The sequence below is a fragment of the Pristis pectinata genome, chromosome 24, assembly GCF_009764475.1.
Source record: "Pristis pectinata isolate sPriPec2 chromosome 24, sPriPec2.1.pri, whole genome shotgun sequence".
Classification (NCBI taxonomy): Eukaryota; Metazoa; Chordata; class Chondrichthyes; order Rhinopristiformes; family Pristidae; genus Pristis; species Pristis pectinata.
In genome coordinates, this window is record NC_067428.1 from 23,753,188 (window position 1) to 23,772,374 (window position 19,187).

General features: G+C 42.9%; 1 protein-coding gene across 3 annotated transcripts in view; it reads right to left on the reverse strand.

Annotated features, from left to right (window-relative positions):
* LOC127582363 (transducin-like enhancer protein 4) overlaps positions 1 to 19,187 on the reverse strand; it is a 182,993-nt gene that overhangs the window by 154,311 nt on the left and 9,495 nt on the right. For all 3 annotated transcript variants that reach the window (XM_052037533.1, XM_052037532.1, XM_052037534.1), the window contains exons 2-3: positions 18,619 to 18,731; positions 7,179 to 7,242 (exon numbers count right to left, since the gene is read on the reverse strand). In XM_052037533.1, the coding sequence (XP_051893493.1) occupies positions 7,179 to 7,242; positions 18,619 to 18,731 (177 nt within the window). The remainder of the gene's footprint in view (positions 1 to 7,178; positions 7,243 to 18,618; positions 18,732 to 19,187) is intronic.

Consider the following 19,187-nt stretch of genomic DNA (forward strand, 5'->3'; position numbering starts at 1 on the left):
ACAGCGCAAACCTTTACATTTGTGTTCAGATCAATCATTAGTGTTACCTTCTTATATAAGAGACATAGCACCAATGCCCCTCGTGTGGCTCCCTGGGGTGCTACACCAATCCCGTATTTACAATATTTAAGGTGCTTCCTCACCTGACCCCTAAACTCTAGTCCTTCCCCACCAAGCCCTTGCGTTGGCTGCACCCAGCTTCAGTGCGTCCCTCAGCACGTACTCCTGCAGCCTGGAATGTGCCAGTCGGCAGCATTCCCCTACGGACATCTCGCAGTGCTGGGAGACCGACAAATTTCAGGCAGACCAAAGGGTGTCTTTCACAGAGTTGCTGACCTTCCAGCAGCAGTTGATGTCAGTCTCTGTGTGTCCCCAGGAACAGCCCGTAGATCAGAGAATCCTCTGTTACACAGCTGCTGGGGATGAAATGTGACAAGGACCCTTGCACCTTTCGCCACACCCTCCTCGCAAACCCACAGCCCGCAAAGAGGTGGGCGACCGTCTCGTCCCCAGCGCAGTCCTCCCAGGGGCAGCATGTGCTGGGACTTGTTTCAACCATGCAGGAAGGACCTGACTGGGAGGGTCCTTCTCACTGCCAGCCAAGCAAGGTCTTGGTGCTTGTTGGTGAGTTCTGGCGATGAGGCATTCTGCCAGATGGTCTGGACAGTCTGCTCAGGGAACCACCCCACAGTATCCATCGAGTCCTTCTCCTGCAGTGTCTGCAGGATGTTCCGTGCTGACCACTTGCCTGATGGACTTGTGGTCAAAAGGTGTTGGTCTGGAAGAAATTTTTCCATAAAGGACAGGTAGTGCCCCAACATCCAGCTGACAGGAACATTGCGTGGCAACAGGGCCAGGCCCATCCTTCGCAACATCAGGGACAGGTAGAACCTCGGCACATAGTGACACTTGGTGCCTACATACTTTGGTTCCACGCACAGCCTAATGCAGCCACAGACGAAGGTGGTCATCAGGATGGAGGGAGACATTGGGGGACACTTTTGCCCCCATTATCCAGGGACGTGCATGGTGACCCATCAGACCAGCTCCATCTTGGATTCCCAGATGAACCAGAAGACGGCACAGGTGATCCTCAAGCCAGAGGAGCAAGGAACAGGCCACACCTGCGCCAAGTATAGCAGCCCTGAGAGCACCTCACACCTGATGACCAAGTTCTTCCCAGTTATTGAGAGGGAGCGCCATTCCCACAGTCTCTCCTGCCAATTTTTTTTTTGCATGCCCCAGCCCCTCCGAACCAGATCCCCAGCACCTTCAGGTAGTCAGGCCTGACGGTGAAGGGGATGCTGGATCAGTTGGGCCAGTTGCCAAAAAGCATGGCCTCAGTCTTCGCACAGTTAACTCTGGCCCCTGATGCCAACTCAGATTGGTTGCAGATGCTGGTGAATTGGCAAACTGACCTTGGATCCAAGCAGAAGACGGCAACGTCGTCCACGTGCAGGGAGGTTTTCACCTGAGTGTCCCCATTTCCTGGCAACGTCACCCCTCTGATGCTCTGGTCCTTTGCACAAGAGGCCAGAATTGGAGAAGTTCTTGGGATGTGGATATCACTGGCAAGGTTACTTTTTATTGCCATCCCTAGTGGCCCTCCTAAAATTCGTGGCGAGCTGCCTTTCTGAGCCAGTGCCTTGTGGTTTTGACACAACTTAGTAGCTTGATTAGCTAGTTTGTGGGCAGTTCTAGGTCAACTATATTGCTGTGGGCCTGAAGTCACGTACAAGGCAAAATGGCACACAGTTGCTTCCTTGAAGAATATTAGCAAACCAAATGGGATATTCTGACAATCCTGCAGTTTCATGACCACCATAACTGATGCAATCATTTTCATTCCAGATCATTTAATTCATTAACTTAGATCTGCAGCTGCTGTGATGGGATTTGAACTTTCAGCACCAAATCATTAGTCCAAGCATCTGGACTGCATCCAGTGCAATAACTATGCAACACCACTCCATTACACCAATCTTCATCTATAGAAAGTAACAGATAAAGGGAGGGATGAAGCCACAGAGGAATCTAAACAATTTCCTTTTTAAAATCCCTACAGCACACCAGTTATCCTACAAGGGATTCAATCACCATCAACAGGGAGCTTCTGAGGAGTACAATTACCTGTTACAACAGCCTCAAATCTCCAAATTGGTCACCAGAGAAAATTAAACCTGTGTTATAAATATGCTCCTGTACTAACTACTGCAAATGTATTTTTTTTGGCACTGTTAAACAACTTACAAAAATCAGGTTTTAATAAAAGTACAACATGCTGTTCTTTGATGCGTCACTGCACACCTCTGTTTACAAGTCTGGCAGAATGCCAAGCATCAACATCCAAAGAATACTTGCCTTTTAAAGCCATGAGCTCTGGACTCGTGAACCCCTCCTTTAACAAATACTTAGCTAGCTTTTATTTGCACATCCATCATTATTGGGTGGGAAGTTACTTATCAACTTTTTTTGAATCCCTGAGAGCAGTGAATCTGCCAAAAACTCAAGAGATTGACATTGCTGCATCTTTCAGTTATACCCTACTTTATCCAAAGCAAATAACAGTATGCTCAGAGTTAGCATAGCTCCTTTTTAAACTTCCAAAAATAGCTGACACTTGGCCAAATGAAATATTTTCCAAATAAGGAAAAAATGTGCTTAGAATTTGAGGATGCGAAAAAAAAACTTGGGAATTGCTCTAGTACAAGACAAAAGGCACTAAGAAATAGTCATTCAAGTTACACTGATACTTGCTTGCTCCATGGTAAGCTGTCCACATTTTGTTTAAAAAAAATATATATATATTCCAGACATCAGTCCCCAGACATTCATTCTGGCTCCCTTATGTTGAGAGGCTCCAGGCAAAAGGGAAATTTGGGCAGAGTGTCTGGTCTGGGGTCCAACTGTTCTCTCATCTTTAAGTGTCCACCTATAGTTAGTTGGGTACAGAAGGAAGATCGAGATTGTACCCTCTTGTTTTCCACTGAAGCGAGTTTGGATTAGGCACACAATCAACAGGACCTTGCAGCCCTGTGGCCAATGCCAGAAGAGCAAGATAACATCACTGCCAAGTTTACTATCAAGTACACATCTTCCTGACATGGGCATGCATTTATCTTTTTCTTGGTACAAAATCCTGGGAATTATGTTCCATGTAAACACAAATTCAAGACCCAAACATCATTCCTCCTGGCTTTGATATTTTTCAGAGACAGACACACTTGTGATATCAACAGTTCTGGGTGGTCAGCAGGTCAATGTGCACATCTCCCTCACAAATGGAAAAGACAAGCCAATGTGATTGTGGTCATGGAACCCAAACTATGGGCCAGATAGTAAACTACCTCATTCTGTGCCCTTTCAAGCTGCAGATAGTCTCCTGAAGCCCCCCAACCCCTGGGCACATTACTATTTGCAGGAAGATAGGAAAACTGCAAGGTTGGCCTATCATCATCTTCATGGTCAACTGCCCACCTTCACTGGAGAAAACAAACCCATTGATAATAAAATGCAGTTCATGAGGCCACTTGTTTTACCCTCTTTTGATTCCATTTGCATGCATTTGTAGGTCAGGCACTGTTGGACTGTTTCACATTCTGGATAAGTTATCCAACACTACTTCTCTGGGCAAGTGTACTCAGGCCCCCTTCTGGAATAATCAGAATTCTATTGTCACCAATCCTTCAGCTCTTCTCTCACATATAGATCCAACCTTCACCCCCCACCCAATAAAAATATCATATACTACAGCTGAAAAGAATCTAAATATAAATTCACTTAAAGTGAAAGGTGGTCACAGTTTTATGCTCAGTTTTTAAAAACCACTGCAACATCTCAGCAAAATCACCATCCAATGAATGCCTCATCCAGTCACCATGATTTTATGAGATTACCCATGGTCAACATCCCACTCATTATCCTGCAAACTCTTCTTCCCCCCCCCCCCCCCCCCCCCACCACCAGGAATTCTGTCATACTCAATATACAAATGAATGGAAAGTCAAGCGACAAGATATTCCATCTCTGTATGCAGCAATCACTAGTCATACAAACATGCCACTTAGGAGCAGCAGTGGCCACTCACACTTCAAGCCACTTGCACTATTTAATAAGATCACAACTGACCTGTCTGTAACATTTTCATTTCCTCAATTATCAAGAGCCTTTCCTCACAAGTCAACCCACCTATTCCCAGGTATCAGTGCAATAAATTTTGCCCAAACTGACTCCAACAGATTGACATCTTTTCTTAAATAAGGAGACCAATACTGTCCACAATATTCCAGATGTGGTCTCACCAAGCCCCAGGTAAGTACAAATATTCAAAGGTGCTACTTTCACTGCCCTTTGAGAAAGAGTTCCAAAGACTCAATCTTCCTGAAGAAAATTGTGCTGTCATAAAAGAGCAACATTTTTTTTTAAAAATAGTGACCTCTGATTCCAGATTCTGAGGAAACAACTTTTCCGCTTTCACCTTGTCAAAACTGATCAGGACCTTGTGTTTCAGTCACCCCCACTCTAAACCCCAGTGAATGTAAGCATAGCCTGCCCAACCTTTCCTCGTCAACCCACCCATTCCAGGTATCAGTGCAATAAATTTTGCCCAAACTGACTCCAACAGATTGACATCTTTTCTTAAATAAGGAGACCAATACTGTCCACAGTATTCCAGATGTGGTCTCACCAAGCCCCAGGTAAGTACAACCAACCCATAGGTCAGAAAACACAGAGTGAACAACTTGGGAGAAGGTCTTCTTTCACTTAGACAAATAATGTACTCAATGAACCTGCTCCCTCTTAAATGGCTCAGTTCATCAACAATACCACAATCCTGCCAGACAAAAAGCCTAATTAAATAGACATTTCAAGCAAGTAGAACAGGAATATCCAAGCATTTTGTCTTCTGCCAATTAGCTGCTGCACTCCCAAGCCACACATGAAAGTTTAAATGAATGTTACTATTAATATGCATGGATTTCAACCTGCCAATACCAACAGATGTCAATGTTCCAATTTAAAATCTGGCTACCAATGAAGGAATAACATTAAGAACAGACCTTTCCAAACATTTGGGCCCATAAAATTCAAACAGGGCAACCCAGCTTGTAGGAAGTACAACAGTAGAACAGAGCTGCTGTGGTTTACAGCCAAGATTCGTATGTTGCTTATGAGCTAGAGACTAGAGGCAGGAGGTGCTAATCTCACTGGATTGGCAATTGATTTCAGAAAGTGGTCAGAGAAAAACAAGGTTCATGGCAGAATTCCTAGTCAATCCAAAATCAAATATATACAGTCATCTAGTTCTTCAAACCCAACTGCAACTTCAACAAAACCACAGAGAAGACATGCCAGCAGCTCTACTTCATTAGGAGTTTGAGGAAATTGAGAGTCACCAAAGACTCTCACAAATTTCTAATAGATGCAAGGTGGAAAGCATTCTAACTGGTTGCATCACAGCCTGGTATGTAGGCTCTAATGCACAGGATCACAAGAACCCACAGTGGGTCGTAGACTCAGCCAGTTCCATCACAGGCACAACCCTCCCCACTATCGAGGACATCTTTAAGAAGCGGTGCCTCAAGAATTCAGCATCCATCACCAAGGACCCTCACCATCAGGACATGCTTTCTTCTGTTACTACCATCAGGGAGAAGGTACAGAACCCACATTCAATGAGTCAGAAACAGCTTCTTCCCCTCCATCAGTTTTCTGAATGATCCGTGAACATTATCCTGTTGTTCTTTGTTTGCACCATTTCTGTAAATTAGTGATTTTGTGTCTTTGTACTGTACTGTTGCCACAAAACAACAAATTTCACATCATACAAGTCGGTGATAATAAATCCAATTCTGATATGCCTGTAATGTATTCATGTAGCAATAATCCTAAACAAGAAAACATCCAGTCAACTCTCAAGATTAATACTAAATTTCTGGAACCCATTTGTAGAATACTCTATTAAAATCATTGCTTCACCCCACAAAAGGGCAGAACTACTTTACTCTCCTGTTCTGCATAATAACAGAAGGTGAAAATGAGAAAAAGGCAAGAGGCATATGAAGTGAGAACCAATGTCAGAAGAAAGTAGCTCACTCACTATTAGTCCCTACTGATATTGCACTTCTGCTGTTGGGTATAATACCTCATTCTTGCAATTAACAGGCAGTGAAATATTTACATGAAGTTCACTTAAAACTGTTGGTGTACAGAAAGATGTCATACAAGCTTGCTTGGCATTCTTTAGACATTAGCAATAACTATAAGCTTCAGGCTAAATCAAGATTGTTTGAAATACTAATGCTAAATAATTAGCATCTCCTGGAAAAAGGAGGGGGAAAGATATGACCCATTATCAGAATTCAGTTTGTTTTTTTTTACTTAAATGACATTGACCATCACCTACCGGCCTCTGTCCCATCCCCTTCCCCTTCTCCACCAGGTTCCATCTGCCCGCCATCCCCTTCCCATCTGATTCCATCCATCACCTAGCAGCCTCAATACAATCCCAACCCATCCACCTCCCACATACTGCTATATACTTTCTGTTCCCCCTCAGTCCTAATGTGGGGTCTTGACCCCAAAACGTCGACTTGCACCTTTTGCTTGACCTGCCGAGTTCTTCCAGCATTGCAGATTCTGGAATCTAGAACAAAAGCGCAGGTCTCTTTTGTCTTCTTGGCTCATTCTCATTTATCAAGCTGGGGATATCTGCTACTCAACATGCAGCCCCATAATCATAATTTTTAATTTTCCAGAGGCAATGAGACAGTTTTCTTAACACTTATTAGAAGACATTTTTCAGGCTTGATCTGTATTTCTATATTGACTTGTGATGAATTGGAGGAAATAACTGAGCTTGTTATTATTGCTCTAAATATGGAGAAGCCCAAGCAACACTGCCACCAACAACTGGAGGACTGAATAGCAAGGATCAACAGATGCAAACATTACCATTACAGCAATGTTGTTACCAAACGGTAACACCAGGAAATGGATTTGAAGTGAACATGGCTCACAGGAAACCTTCGACATGTTCCAAACCCATCATACTGAACCTTATTACTTTTAATTAAAAAACAAGACATTGCTCATTTTCATTAATTTTCACCTTAATATGACATATTTGAAATGATCTTCAAGATGCTGCTGCTCTAAGAAGGTGATCACATACTTACCATCACATAATGTCGCTGCATCTCAGTCTTCTCACTGGCCAACTTTTCACATTCCATCTTGAGGCTTGCAAACAAGGAAAGCAATGTCAGAATGTACATCAATGAATCACAACTGGCACCCACCCCCACCTCAACTCCCTCCCTAAACCAAGACACATTAGACCTGGCTCTCAGTGCCAGCCATGGCTCAATTGGTGGCATTTACCAATTTCAGTGTTAGAAGGCAGTGTAACTCTAGAGACTCAAGCGCAAAAAAAACCATTGCTGAAATTTCAGTGCTGTACTAGTGGAGGATTGCATTGTCAAAGTGGACATCTTCTAGAAGGTGCACGGAACCACTTCAAATAGTGAGGAGCTCCCTTTGGTGTCCTCGCAATTATGCAATCTTGTGGGAGTTTGTGGTGAACAATTTGTTGTAAAGTCAAGCAGCATGAAAACAGGTCCTTCAGCCCACACTAATCATCAAGCACCCATTTACACCAGTCCAATTTATTCTCCCCACATTCCCCATTAATTAACTAACCTCCCTCCCCCAGATTCTACCACTCACCCACACACCAAAGGCAATTTACAGTGGCCTATTAACCCCACAAACCTGCACGTCTTTGGGATGTGGGAGAAAACTGGAGCACCCAAAGACAACTCACGTGGTCACAGGGAAAGTATGCAAACACCACAGAGAGCAGCCGAGAAGCAGAAGTCAGGATTGAACCCAGATCACTGGAGCTTTGAGGCAACAGCTCTACCAGCTGCCTCACCAAGTTACTAATATGAAATCAGTGATTCCACTCGATCAGCTGTAAAGCACTTAAAATTTGGTCAGATTCAACATTTAAGTTCTTGGCTGCTGCCACCTTGATTACCCATATCCACCACATGCTCACAGGTCACCAGGTACCCACAGCCTGATGGCACCAGGCAGACAGCCAGAGCTCCCAAGGGGAGGAGAGATAGGGGTCATCAACCAGTACAGCACTGGAACAAACCCTCTGGCCCACAATGTTGTGCCGAACTAATTAAATGTCCAACTAAACAAATCCCTTCTCCCTACAGAGTCCATATCCCTCCATTCTCTACACTTCCAAAAAAACTTGCCCACGCACCTTTGAACTTGCCCTCACCTTAAATGCACACCTTCTGGTATTAGAGATTTCAAGCCTGGGAAAAAGATACCAGCTGTCTACTCTGTGCCCCTCAATCTTAAACTTCTATCAGGTCTCCTCTCAGCCTCTGCCACTCCAGAGAAAATAACCAAGTTTGTCCAACTTCTTCCTTATAGCACATGCCCTCTAGTCCAGGCAGCATCCTGGTAAACTTCTTCTGCACCCTCTCCAAAGCCTCCATATCCTTTCTATAATGGAGAGACCAGAATTGAATGCAATACTCCAGATGCAGCCTAACCAGAGTTTTATAAAGCTGTGATATAACTTCCTGACTCTTGAACTTAGTGCCTTGACTAATAAAGGCAAGCATGCCATACACCTTTACCACCCTATCGATTTGTGTGGCCACATTCAGGGAGCTAAGGAGGCAGGACCAAGAGAGGAAGCAGGCTACCAAGTGAGAGACTGAGCAAGAGCACAAGTTGTGTCTGTGCATGCATGTACACACAATCGAAGCATGTCTGTTTGCAGGAACATTTACCTGTATACCACTGCCTGAAAAAAAGTGTTTTTGATCTCTACCCCAGAGTCTATAGCTTCCCAAATCTGGTTCCTGGGGATTTTCATTCAGATACTGTCCTCTAATATTAAAATAAAACCCTAAAGGGAATTATCCAATACTTCAAGTTCTGAACACAAAGAAATGTTTAACAATTGACCACAATTAATGGTAACTAGGTCATTGAGACACTATGGGTTGCCAGGGACAGGACTGAGGAACCTCGTCATTGATGGGCCTTAAGAAGGCAGCAAGCCATTGTCTTTGGGTCCTGACAGTGAGAAGTTTAAGAACCCCTGTTCTCAGCTAAATACTCAAGTTTCTCCTTAGTCTTCTACTTACTAGCAAAGTCTCCTGATTTTCAATCTTCTGTTTTTTCATCTCCCTCAAATGGGCCAAAAGGCCTGTTCTTGAGCTATACTGTTCTACATTCCAAGTCGTGCTTTCAATCAACTTGCTTCTTTAAGGATTTCCATTAGTTAAAATCCCCACCTTCCTTTGTTGAATGAACACCAATGTTTCAGCTACCAGAGGGCACTGGATTCAAGGAAATTGGCAAAAGGAGGGAATTTTTGCAAAGAAGTGCAGCATTTTACAAATCAGTAATAGTGCAGAAATAGTTTCTATCTCAATTTAAAAAAAGCAAACGGGATGTATATTCAATTCATTTAAATTCTACTCATTTTGATTTTAAGTTACCGTGTGCTTTAACTTACTAGTGAGTGGGGAAGTAGTGAGGAGAAGAGCAAAACTTGCAGGGGCCACATGAAGGAGCAGGGCAGTTAGACTAATTGGACTGCTTTTGCAGACTTATCAAAAAAACCAGCATGGACGCAGATGGGCCAAGTGACATCCTTTACTGCTGCCAAGATTTTAGGGAACTCAATACTGCAAATGCAAACTCAATGCCATCTAATCTTTGCCAAGATTTATCCGATCTTCCTTTCCCATTTTGCTGAACATGTACATCCTTCACAGAATTTAACAACAGCATTAATAATGAAATGCTGCTTATTAGTTTGGTCTAGTGCAGAAGAAACTAACAATGATTTTCAGCAGAAAGCTACTCAAGAATCGTTGGAATTAAGAACACAAAAGGGTGGCTGATTCTGTGCTCTTTAGTCCTTTGTCTCTATCAGAGTATTCTTTGTGCCAGTGACTTCAATTGCTGCCACGTGGTTCTCTCCCTCTCCTACTTGTCCCAGCTTTCAGGGCTAAAAAGGTTAATGAGGCTTCTTAGAAAGCTATTAAGCTTGGGCTGTTCAATAGAAAAAAGCAGCAGCAGGTTGAATGAATGCACTGCAAGCAGCAGCTTCCTATTAAAAATGAAATCTTTTGATATCAGTCTGATTTTTTTTAAATAAAAAAGTCTGGATTACTAGAGAAAAAGTGTTATACACCTTTCCTTCCATCTGCTAGTAAATACATATATACTGGATCTCATTAATTCAGAAAAAAAAGTGGGTTTAATCCTTCACCTGTGTTAAATTACACTTGGTCTAGATGTTAACAGAGGTGTCAAGGGAAACATTAGGAGTTTATTAAAAAAAGAGAAAAAGACAGACATCCAGCAGATTTGCTTTTCAGAGTGGTATATTAAAAACACAGTTTAAATCAAAATGAGTGGAATTTAAGCAAATTGTTGAGTATGATTTGCAATTTGACACCTTTGATTTTGTGGGAAGAGTAGCCAATGTTAGAGATTACATGTACAAAGAGAGGAGAGTGAATTAACAGATACCCGATTAAGAGCTCTTGGTAATAACAGATACCTCCATGCATAATCTGCCAAATGTCCCTGGTCAGAGCTAAATCACAGCCACAAAGATGGGAAACAAAATGCAATTTTCCTTCCCTAAACATAACTTGCCCCATTCAGGGAAAGAGGGATAGGCAAGAGGTAGGAGGAGTTTAGTGGCAGTGTTCATACTACAACTCACAGACCAAATGTCGTCTACAACTCTTGACACTCTGGAATGGCGAGGCAGCCACTATTTCTTCTGACACTGTTTAATGCATTCGGGTTTCTAGGTGCCGCTGACGTGTTTGAATTTCGAACACTGAGCAGATTGAAAAGCAGCATGCCCGTGGAGTATTTAACCAAATGGTTTGTACATGACCCATGGTTCCACCCCATACAACAAAAGCAAATACCAGGAGAAAGTGGACACCCATCCCACGGGAAGGTAAAGAGTACGGATACGAAGACCCAACACTAGCAGGTTAGCAAAATACACTTGGCCAAAAATTATTTAAAATTAGGACAAAATGATGGAAATACTCAGCAAGTCAGGTAACCCCTGGGCAGAGAAAAAAAAGAGTTAAAGTTTCAGCTGCCAACAGATGACCAAATCTCAAATTCTCATCTCTCCCTTGCCAGAGATGCTGAAAAATTCCAGAATTTTAGATCTACAGTATTTTGCCTTTGTACAGTATTTTGCCTTTGTACTTTGGTTTGAAGATTGATAGAAAAAAAATCACTTGTGCATCATTTTATGAGGATGATGAATCGCCTCCAAATTATAGGGCATGGCTTGGATGTTTGAAACAGGTTTCTGGTAGATTACATGCTTCAGTATCCAGTGTATCCATTAAGTCTGAAATGTTCAGCCAGCATCCTTTGAAAACTGCTCTGCAGCCAACTCCCCCTCCCCACCAACACCCAGCCAAAAATAAATCCACTTGTAATAAAATGGATATGTTCTACTGTTGCTTGCAGGTTAGAGTATCAAATCTCAGCTTCAAAAAAAATCACAACCAACGCTAAACTCCCATGGGTATATTCCATATTTAAGGGATGGAATTGGTTTGATTTTCATCTGTAAGGTAATAGAAGAATCTAAAGGCAACACTTAATTTACTCAAGGCAGCAGCCAAGTACCAATAACATGGGTTTTCACGTTTTGGTTTTAAACATGGCCATTAATTCTTTAACTGCTCATTATCAAGGAGAGGTTAGGGTCCCAAACTGGAGCAGGACTAACTCTGGGGGGGAAAATTAGGCAGGATCTAGCAGGGGTCGATTGGGTGAGCCTGTCTGAAGGGAAAGGAACAAATGGCAAGGAGTTCTTTTTAATAAAAAAAGTGGTATCAGGAGTCCAGGAGCAGCATGTCCCTGCTAGAATGAAGGGTCAACCTGGCAAGTTTTGGGAACCTTGGCTGACCAGAGATATTGAGGCTCTGGTCAAGAAAAAGGAAGCCTACATTGTGTTTAGGAGGTTCAGGATGAAGTGAATCCCTTGATGGTTATAAAAAGACTAAGAATACAATTAAGAGGGAAATCAAGAGAGGGTATGAAATAGATCTAGCAGGTAAGGTTAAGAAAAATCCCAAGAGGTTCTTGTGGTTAGTGCAATGCTATTACAGTGCCAGCGACCTGGGTTCAACTCCGGCCGCTGTCTGTAAGGAGTTTGTACATTCTCCCCGTATCTGTGTGGGTTTCCTCTGGGTTCTCTGGTTTCCTCCCACATTCCAAAGACATACAGGTTAGGAAGTTGTGGGCATGCTACATTGGCGCCAGAAGCGTGGCGACACTTGCGGGCTGCCCCCAGAACACACTACGCAAAAGATGCATTTCACTGTGTTTCAATGTACATGTGACTAATAAAGATATCTTAATCTTGAAAAAGGGTGGCTAGGGAGAGAGTCGGTCCCCTTAGAGATCAGCAGGGCTGGCTATGTCTCGAGCTGCAGGAGAGGGGTGGGATTTTTAATGAATATTTCTTCTCAGTGTTTACTGAAGAGAAAATCACGGTTGCTCAAGAGACGAGGGAAACAAGTGTAGATGTTTTGGAGGACATTCATATTATCAGGGAAGGAGGCATTTGCAGCCTTACAGCACATTAAGGTGGATAACCCCCCAGGGCCTGACCGAGTGCATCCTCGGACTTTGTGGGAGACTAGAGAAGAAATTGCGGAGGCCCCTGTGGAGATATTTGCTTCATCATTAGCCACTGGTGAAGTTCCCAAAGACTGGAAGGTGGCTAACATTGTTCTGTTGTTTCAAGAAAGGTAGCAAGGACAAGCCAGGGAACTACAGGCCGGTCAGCCTGACATCAGTAGTGGGGAAGTTACTGGAGGGAATCCTGAGGGACAGGATCTACCAGCATTTGGATAGACAGAGTCTGATTAGAAGTCAGCATGGCTTTGTGCATGGAAAGCTTTTAGAGTTTTGTTTTTGAAGAGGTAACAAAAAAGTAGATGAGGGTAGGGCAGTGGATGTTGTCCTTTTGGACTTTAGCAAGGCCTTCGACAAGGGCCCACATGGCAGGCTGGTCTGGAAGGTTAGGTCCCATGGAATCCAGGGAGAGTTAGTTAGGTGCATTCAAAATTGACTTGGAGGTAGGAAGCAGAGGGTGGTCATTGAAGGTTGTTTCTTGGAAATGAGGCCAGTGACTGGTGGTGTGCCACAGGGGTTGGTGTGAGGACCCTTGTTATTCATTGCTTATTGAAATGATTTGGATTGATCAGCAAGTTTGCAGATGACAAAATCAGGAGTTGTGGTTGATAGTGAAGGTGGTTATCGTAGATTACAGGGGGATCTTGATCAGTTAGGGAAATGGGCCAAGGAGTGGCAAATGAATTTCAATACAGACAAGTGTGAGGCAATGCATTTTGGAAAGTCAAACCAGCATAGGACTTGTACCATGACTGGTAGGGCACTAGGGAGTGTGATGGAACAGAGGGACCTAGGTGTACAAGTGCATAGTTCATTGAAAGCAGCATCACAGGTAGACAGGGTGATTAAAAAAAGGGTTTAGCAAGCTGGCCTTCAGTCAGGGTGATGAGTGTAGGAGTTGGGAGATTATGTTGCAGTTGTACAAGCTGTTGGTGAGGCCACATTTGGAGTACTGTGTACACTTTTGGTCACCCTGTTATAGGAAAGATGTGGCTAAACTGGAAGGAGTGCAGGAAAGATTTACAAGGATGTTGCCAGGACTAGAGGACCCGAATTATAGGGGGAGGTTGGCCAGGCTAGGTCTTTATTCCTTGGAACATAGGAGAATGAGGAGTGACCTTGTAGAAATGTTTACAATTATGAGAGGCATAGACAAGGTGGATGGTAACAGTCTTTTCCCCAGGGTAGGGGAGTCCAAAACCAGGGGGCATAGATTTAGGGTGAGGGGAAGATTTTAAAGAGACCCGAGTGGCAACTTCTTCCACGCAGAGGGTGGTGAGTATATGGAACGAGCTGCCAGAGGAAGTGGTGGTGGCAGGTACAATAGTATCATTTAAGAAGCACTTGGATAGGTACATGGAGAGGTGGGGCTTAGAGGGATAATGGGCCGAATGCAGGAAATAGGGACTAGCTGGGAGGGCACTGTGGTCAGCATGGACTCATTGGGCTGAAGGGCCTTATCCGTGATGTATTGCTCTATGACTCTATGAGAGGTTATGAGCAAGGTATGTGCAGGAATTTAAATCTGCTTTTGCAGAGGCATGTTAAACACCATTACACAAGCTCCTAATGAGGGAGATGGAGTGCAGATTTCCTGTCTCCTTATCTACTTTCCCCACCCCTAAACAATCCCAGTTCTGACTACCAGAATGAGGGACTGAAACTTTCAATTTCAGGCACTTGGTGTCGAGCCATTGCTGACCACCGTTTAGCAGCTCATCTAACAGAAATGCACTGTAAACATTGAAGCCTGTATTCTACAGTACAATAACAGCATCCTTCATGTTGGATAATAAAAAAATCCTTCCATCCAGTCCCAAAATACTCCTCAGAAAAGCACTCACTGCTGTGGGTCACTTTGCTGAGATGTCCTACAACCAGTAGCAAGTTCATCATCGCCACTTAATTCTAGGAAGGTTGGTGCAATGGACCAAGACTGCCAAGGTTGTTCTATGGGATAGAGGAGACTTCCACTCAATTCATCTGGGATGAATTCAAACCCTAATGCCCGAGAGGTGAAAGGCCAATATTTAGTCCAATTCCCTAGACTCTTATTGCTAAAGCAAGGAGAGTTATCACCACAGAAGCTAGGAGAGAGGAGAAAACACCAGCCAACGAGCCAGAAGATAAACACTTGCACTGCACTGAATTCTGTCAGTGAGTGCTGGATGTGGACTGTTCTATCGCAGCATCCAACATTCTCCACCCCATTGCATTCAGCACTAACGATGTACAAAATTGCACCACTTACGGTGCAGAGGGGACAGAGGAGAATGATAAACCCATGTGGTCTAATAGGAATGACACTCCAGGAGTGAAGTGATGGCAAAATGGCAAGAACAGACATGGGGGAGGGGGGATTGTGGGAACTGGCAAAATCCCATCAGGTTGCATAATGCTGATCTTGGTGTTAAATTAATCTCATTACCTTCACCACAGATCAAAAATTGGGACATTCCCCTCCTTTTAGTTACTTTGACCACTTTCCACACTCCGTTTCTTCATGTTCAGGTATAAATAGGGAGTTTTGTCAAACTAATCCCATTCCCATGCGATGCCTTGTGTGACCATACTTACCCGAAGTCACTGGAAAATGATCGGTGAGCATTTCAGGATGGGGGACAGAAGGGGAAGGAAGCTGCGACTCCTTGTTTACCTTCACCCAAAAGCATTTCAGAGCAGTCAGAACCCACCTACGCCAACAGATCCCCAATTCTGGATTAGCTAATTTAACATGGATTAGGAATCAAACCTGGATTCATCCTCTGTGTACTGAAGTGATGACCAAAGGATATGGCCACTTCTTCCTCAGGATCTGGCAACCACATCAACACCAAATTCAAGGAATATTAACTGGAGAGCCACAGTTAATTTTGCAAAGCTCTGTGCACCCCACTCCCAACCAAAGATGGGAGTTTTGATCGATTTAGAGCTCAGGTACCCAAGCACTAAAAAGTTCATGCACCAGGTCTCAAAACTGACTTGGACTACCTGTCACATACTACACTTACTAGTGGACAATGCAAGCAAAATGTCTCATTACTAACAGTGTCTGTAATTAAAACATCTGCACTCTCAATCATCCTCCGCCGCCTTCATTTGACACTCAGAATGCTACTTAATTATATTTAAAGGCAGGACACTTTCTTTGAGCATGGGATAAGATGTACAGGTTTAGGGTAGTTACTACTAAAATCAGTGCGCAAGTAATTAATTTAAATACTCAAACCCACCCCTGCTCCCTACAGAGACTGAAGTAGATTGGAGAAACAACTATAATGACGACATCTACAAACCCCACTCAGCTCTGGGAGTGAACACTGGCCAAATTTACAATGCCCCAGTCAGTAAAGCAGTATGTGCAGAAGGCTGGGCATCTCAAATGGAGAAAACTAGAAGACAATCTACATTCAAGTCACAGGAAGTTTTACTCCGAGAAATTTGAGAACAATTTTTTTTTGAATCAACGAACTTTACATTACATCAGAATAAAAATGGGAGAGCAAGCAGCAGCCATGTGGATTATTGAAGATCTGCAGCCAGGAAACCCAACTACCCCAAGATGGTATTCATTGCATCTCGAGTGGACCAGGTCTAGAATAACAGGCCTGCAAGTATGGCTGAGACAAATACCTACAGCCCAAGCTTCCTGGCTTCTGTTGCAAGTTTCCATTTCACACTTTGTGCAGTGAACACTTGGCAGTTTGAATCAAGATGCACCCTTCTGTCAGAAATCACTTTGCTACTGACAAACATCTGTTGAATGAACAGCAGCTGGATGCTGTAGATGATCAAGTCTTCTCCTGGCAAACAAAAAACCATCACCACTGGCAGATGAATTATTTGGCCTCAAGTCCTTCAAACAAGGAAAGTAGACAGCTGGACAAATGGAAAAATGCTTCCTTAATAAACAGACTTTTAAAAAAAATCACCAAGCAAAAAAAAAAAATCAAGCTTTTGATGTTGAAGAATATCCATGGATTTGACTGGTTCTATTTTCCCGTCTTTTGAAAAAGCAGTCTTGCACCATCTGCAGAGAGGCTCAATTCAAGAGAACTTTAGAACCACAAGGGTGTTAGAAGCTCATTTAGTGAAGTCTGCAAATATACCTCCAGCATCTGGCTCATTTCTTGTAGATCATTCTAATGTTTATAAACTGCATCTCCAACCTTTCATTTAACCACTTCAGAAACTAAATGTAATATAAATTCAGCCTCCCACCATTTAAATTTCTGCACTCAAAATCCTTCCAAGTATTTGTGGAATCCCCATTTACTGCACAATCTCACTGTCAAAGAACAAAATCAGGAAAATGACTAGCAAGTCCATGACCAAATTGCACTAACTGGCCTTTCCTTCATACACAGATCCTGACTGACCTGTTGTACATTTACAGCATCGTCAGCTTTTTTTAAAACCACAAACTAAATGCAGAAAAACTAGGGGTACAGGACAAGTTGCCATTCATGGCCTCTTTCATCACATGGACTGTTTCAAGTCCCAGACCTCTAGTATAATATCTTAAGTTGTTGACACTAGCCTTCCAGTTGACGCTAAATGGAAGCGCTTTAATTGAGTGTGATGTACAAAATGTTTACTGCATGGCAAATTAATGCACATCAAGCCATTAAATTATAATACGCCTTCCTAGAGCTCCTCTAATTATATGCTAATGATTTTGATCTGTTGACGTCACTGGTTTTATTATGTGCATAGTAATAGCAAGCAGCTGCAGAAACACTTCCTTAAAGAAAGTGTTTAAATGAGCGAATCCCATTAGTCAAGCCCAAATTATCGGAAGGTACGTCAAAAGATGCGCAATTACAGCAAAAGCTGTTCAGATCAAGTGCAGTGAACTGCACGCACAAGTTAAATCTGTTCGCATATTGGCAAAGTAAAGCCTACGATCGTTCGCCCAAAGACGGCCATTAGGGGAGATCAGCGAGTGTTGTTAAATTGTTTATATTAAAAAAGAGAATCATTATCCAGCACGAGCCTGCCAAGATCCACAATTCATTCCCAATCAGTCCTCCTGGAAGATGATATCCAAACTGCAGCAATGGTACTCCTAGCCCACAGACACTCCCATCAAGGTACAGCAGTGAAGTGGTTAAGTTAGTTGACTGTTGAGCCAGAAACACCAATGCAAATCCCACCACATTAGCTTGGAAATTTTAATTCAGTTAAATCAAATGAATTTAGTAAGTCTCAGTAACAGTAACCTTGAAAATAGTGGATTGTTGCAAAAACCCATCTGGTTCACTATTAGACTTTAGGGAAGGAAATGAAACCATCTTTACACTGGCTTACGTGTAGTATCAGACCCACCAATATGGTCGGTCAGAGGCAATTAAGGAGGGACAACAAATACAAGCATTGCCATATGCACATCCTGTGAACACATAAAAAAAACCCTTTGACTGACATACATGGATGAGTCATAAGACAAGGGCTGTGTACATTCAAATAATGCTAGAACTCTTCAAGGTCTAAAATAAAACAAACACCTTTTTGTCTTTTACATGCACAGATTAATGATGATCTGGAATAAAAGGTCAACCCTGAGATTTCTTTTTTTTAAATTAACTAGAGTAAGCATCCAAAGTCAGGAACTTTGCACTCCAAATAAATTGATCTGTTCTCAAAGCCACATGCACAAGATGGGGGGTGGGGGGAGGGTGGAATTTTGAGGAACAGCATCACCTTCATATTTTGCCTCATTAAAGCACAGACTTAGTTTGGCAAATAAAATTATTTCCAAGCCATGGCATGAGAAAACAGTGCCCTCTTGTGCCAAATCATTGTAGAACAGCTGCAAGACAATGCTTGTAACACAGATGGGTTGAGTGTATTTAACCCTAGAGGACCATCCATCCTTACCTGTGGTACTGTGCCTGTAGGAACTGGAATTCTTCCTTAATCCGATCCAACGTTTCTGGGAAGGTGAATTTCAAAGTTTGGGATGAGGCAGCTGGGGTGGCGGATGGCGGTACCTGGAGAGAATGAGATTTATATAATGTAATCACACTCCAGAGATCAAAATCTCAAGTTTGCACACAATTAATAATGCTGCTGAATCATCATATGACAGTGCTGTATCTTCTAAAGCAGCTCAAAATTCTAGCTTGTGAGGTAGAAATTCCCATTTACAATCATGCAGACAGTCTGTAGGTCATCCCACATCAAGTGGGAGTATTGTACTGGTTTAGCTGACAAGCCAGCATGGGAGTCATGCAATATTCAAGAGAAAGGAAGTTAGTCTAGGAATGGCTTGTGGCATCATAGCCTTTAAGAATGAAGCAAAAGGAAAATATGAAACCCAAATTAAGATACTGCTGGAATGAGAGTTCTCCTCAGGAGCAGAGCAATAACACTTATTCACCACATAGGGAGGTAGTGGGGAGAGGGGAGTAACCAATACTGAGGAGTATCTCAGGGAGGACACTACT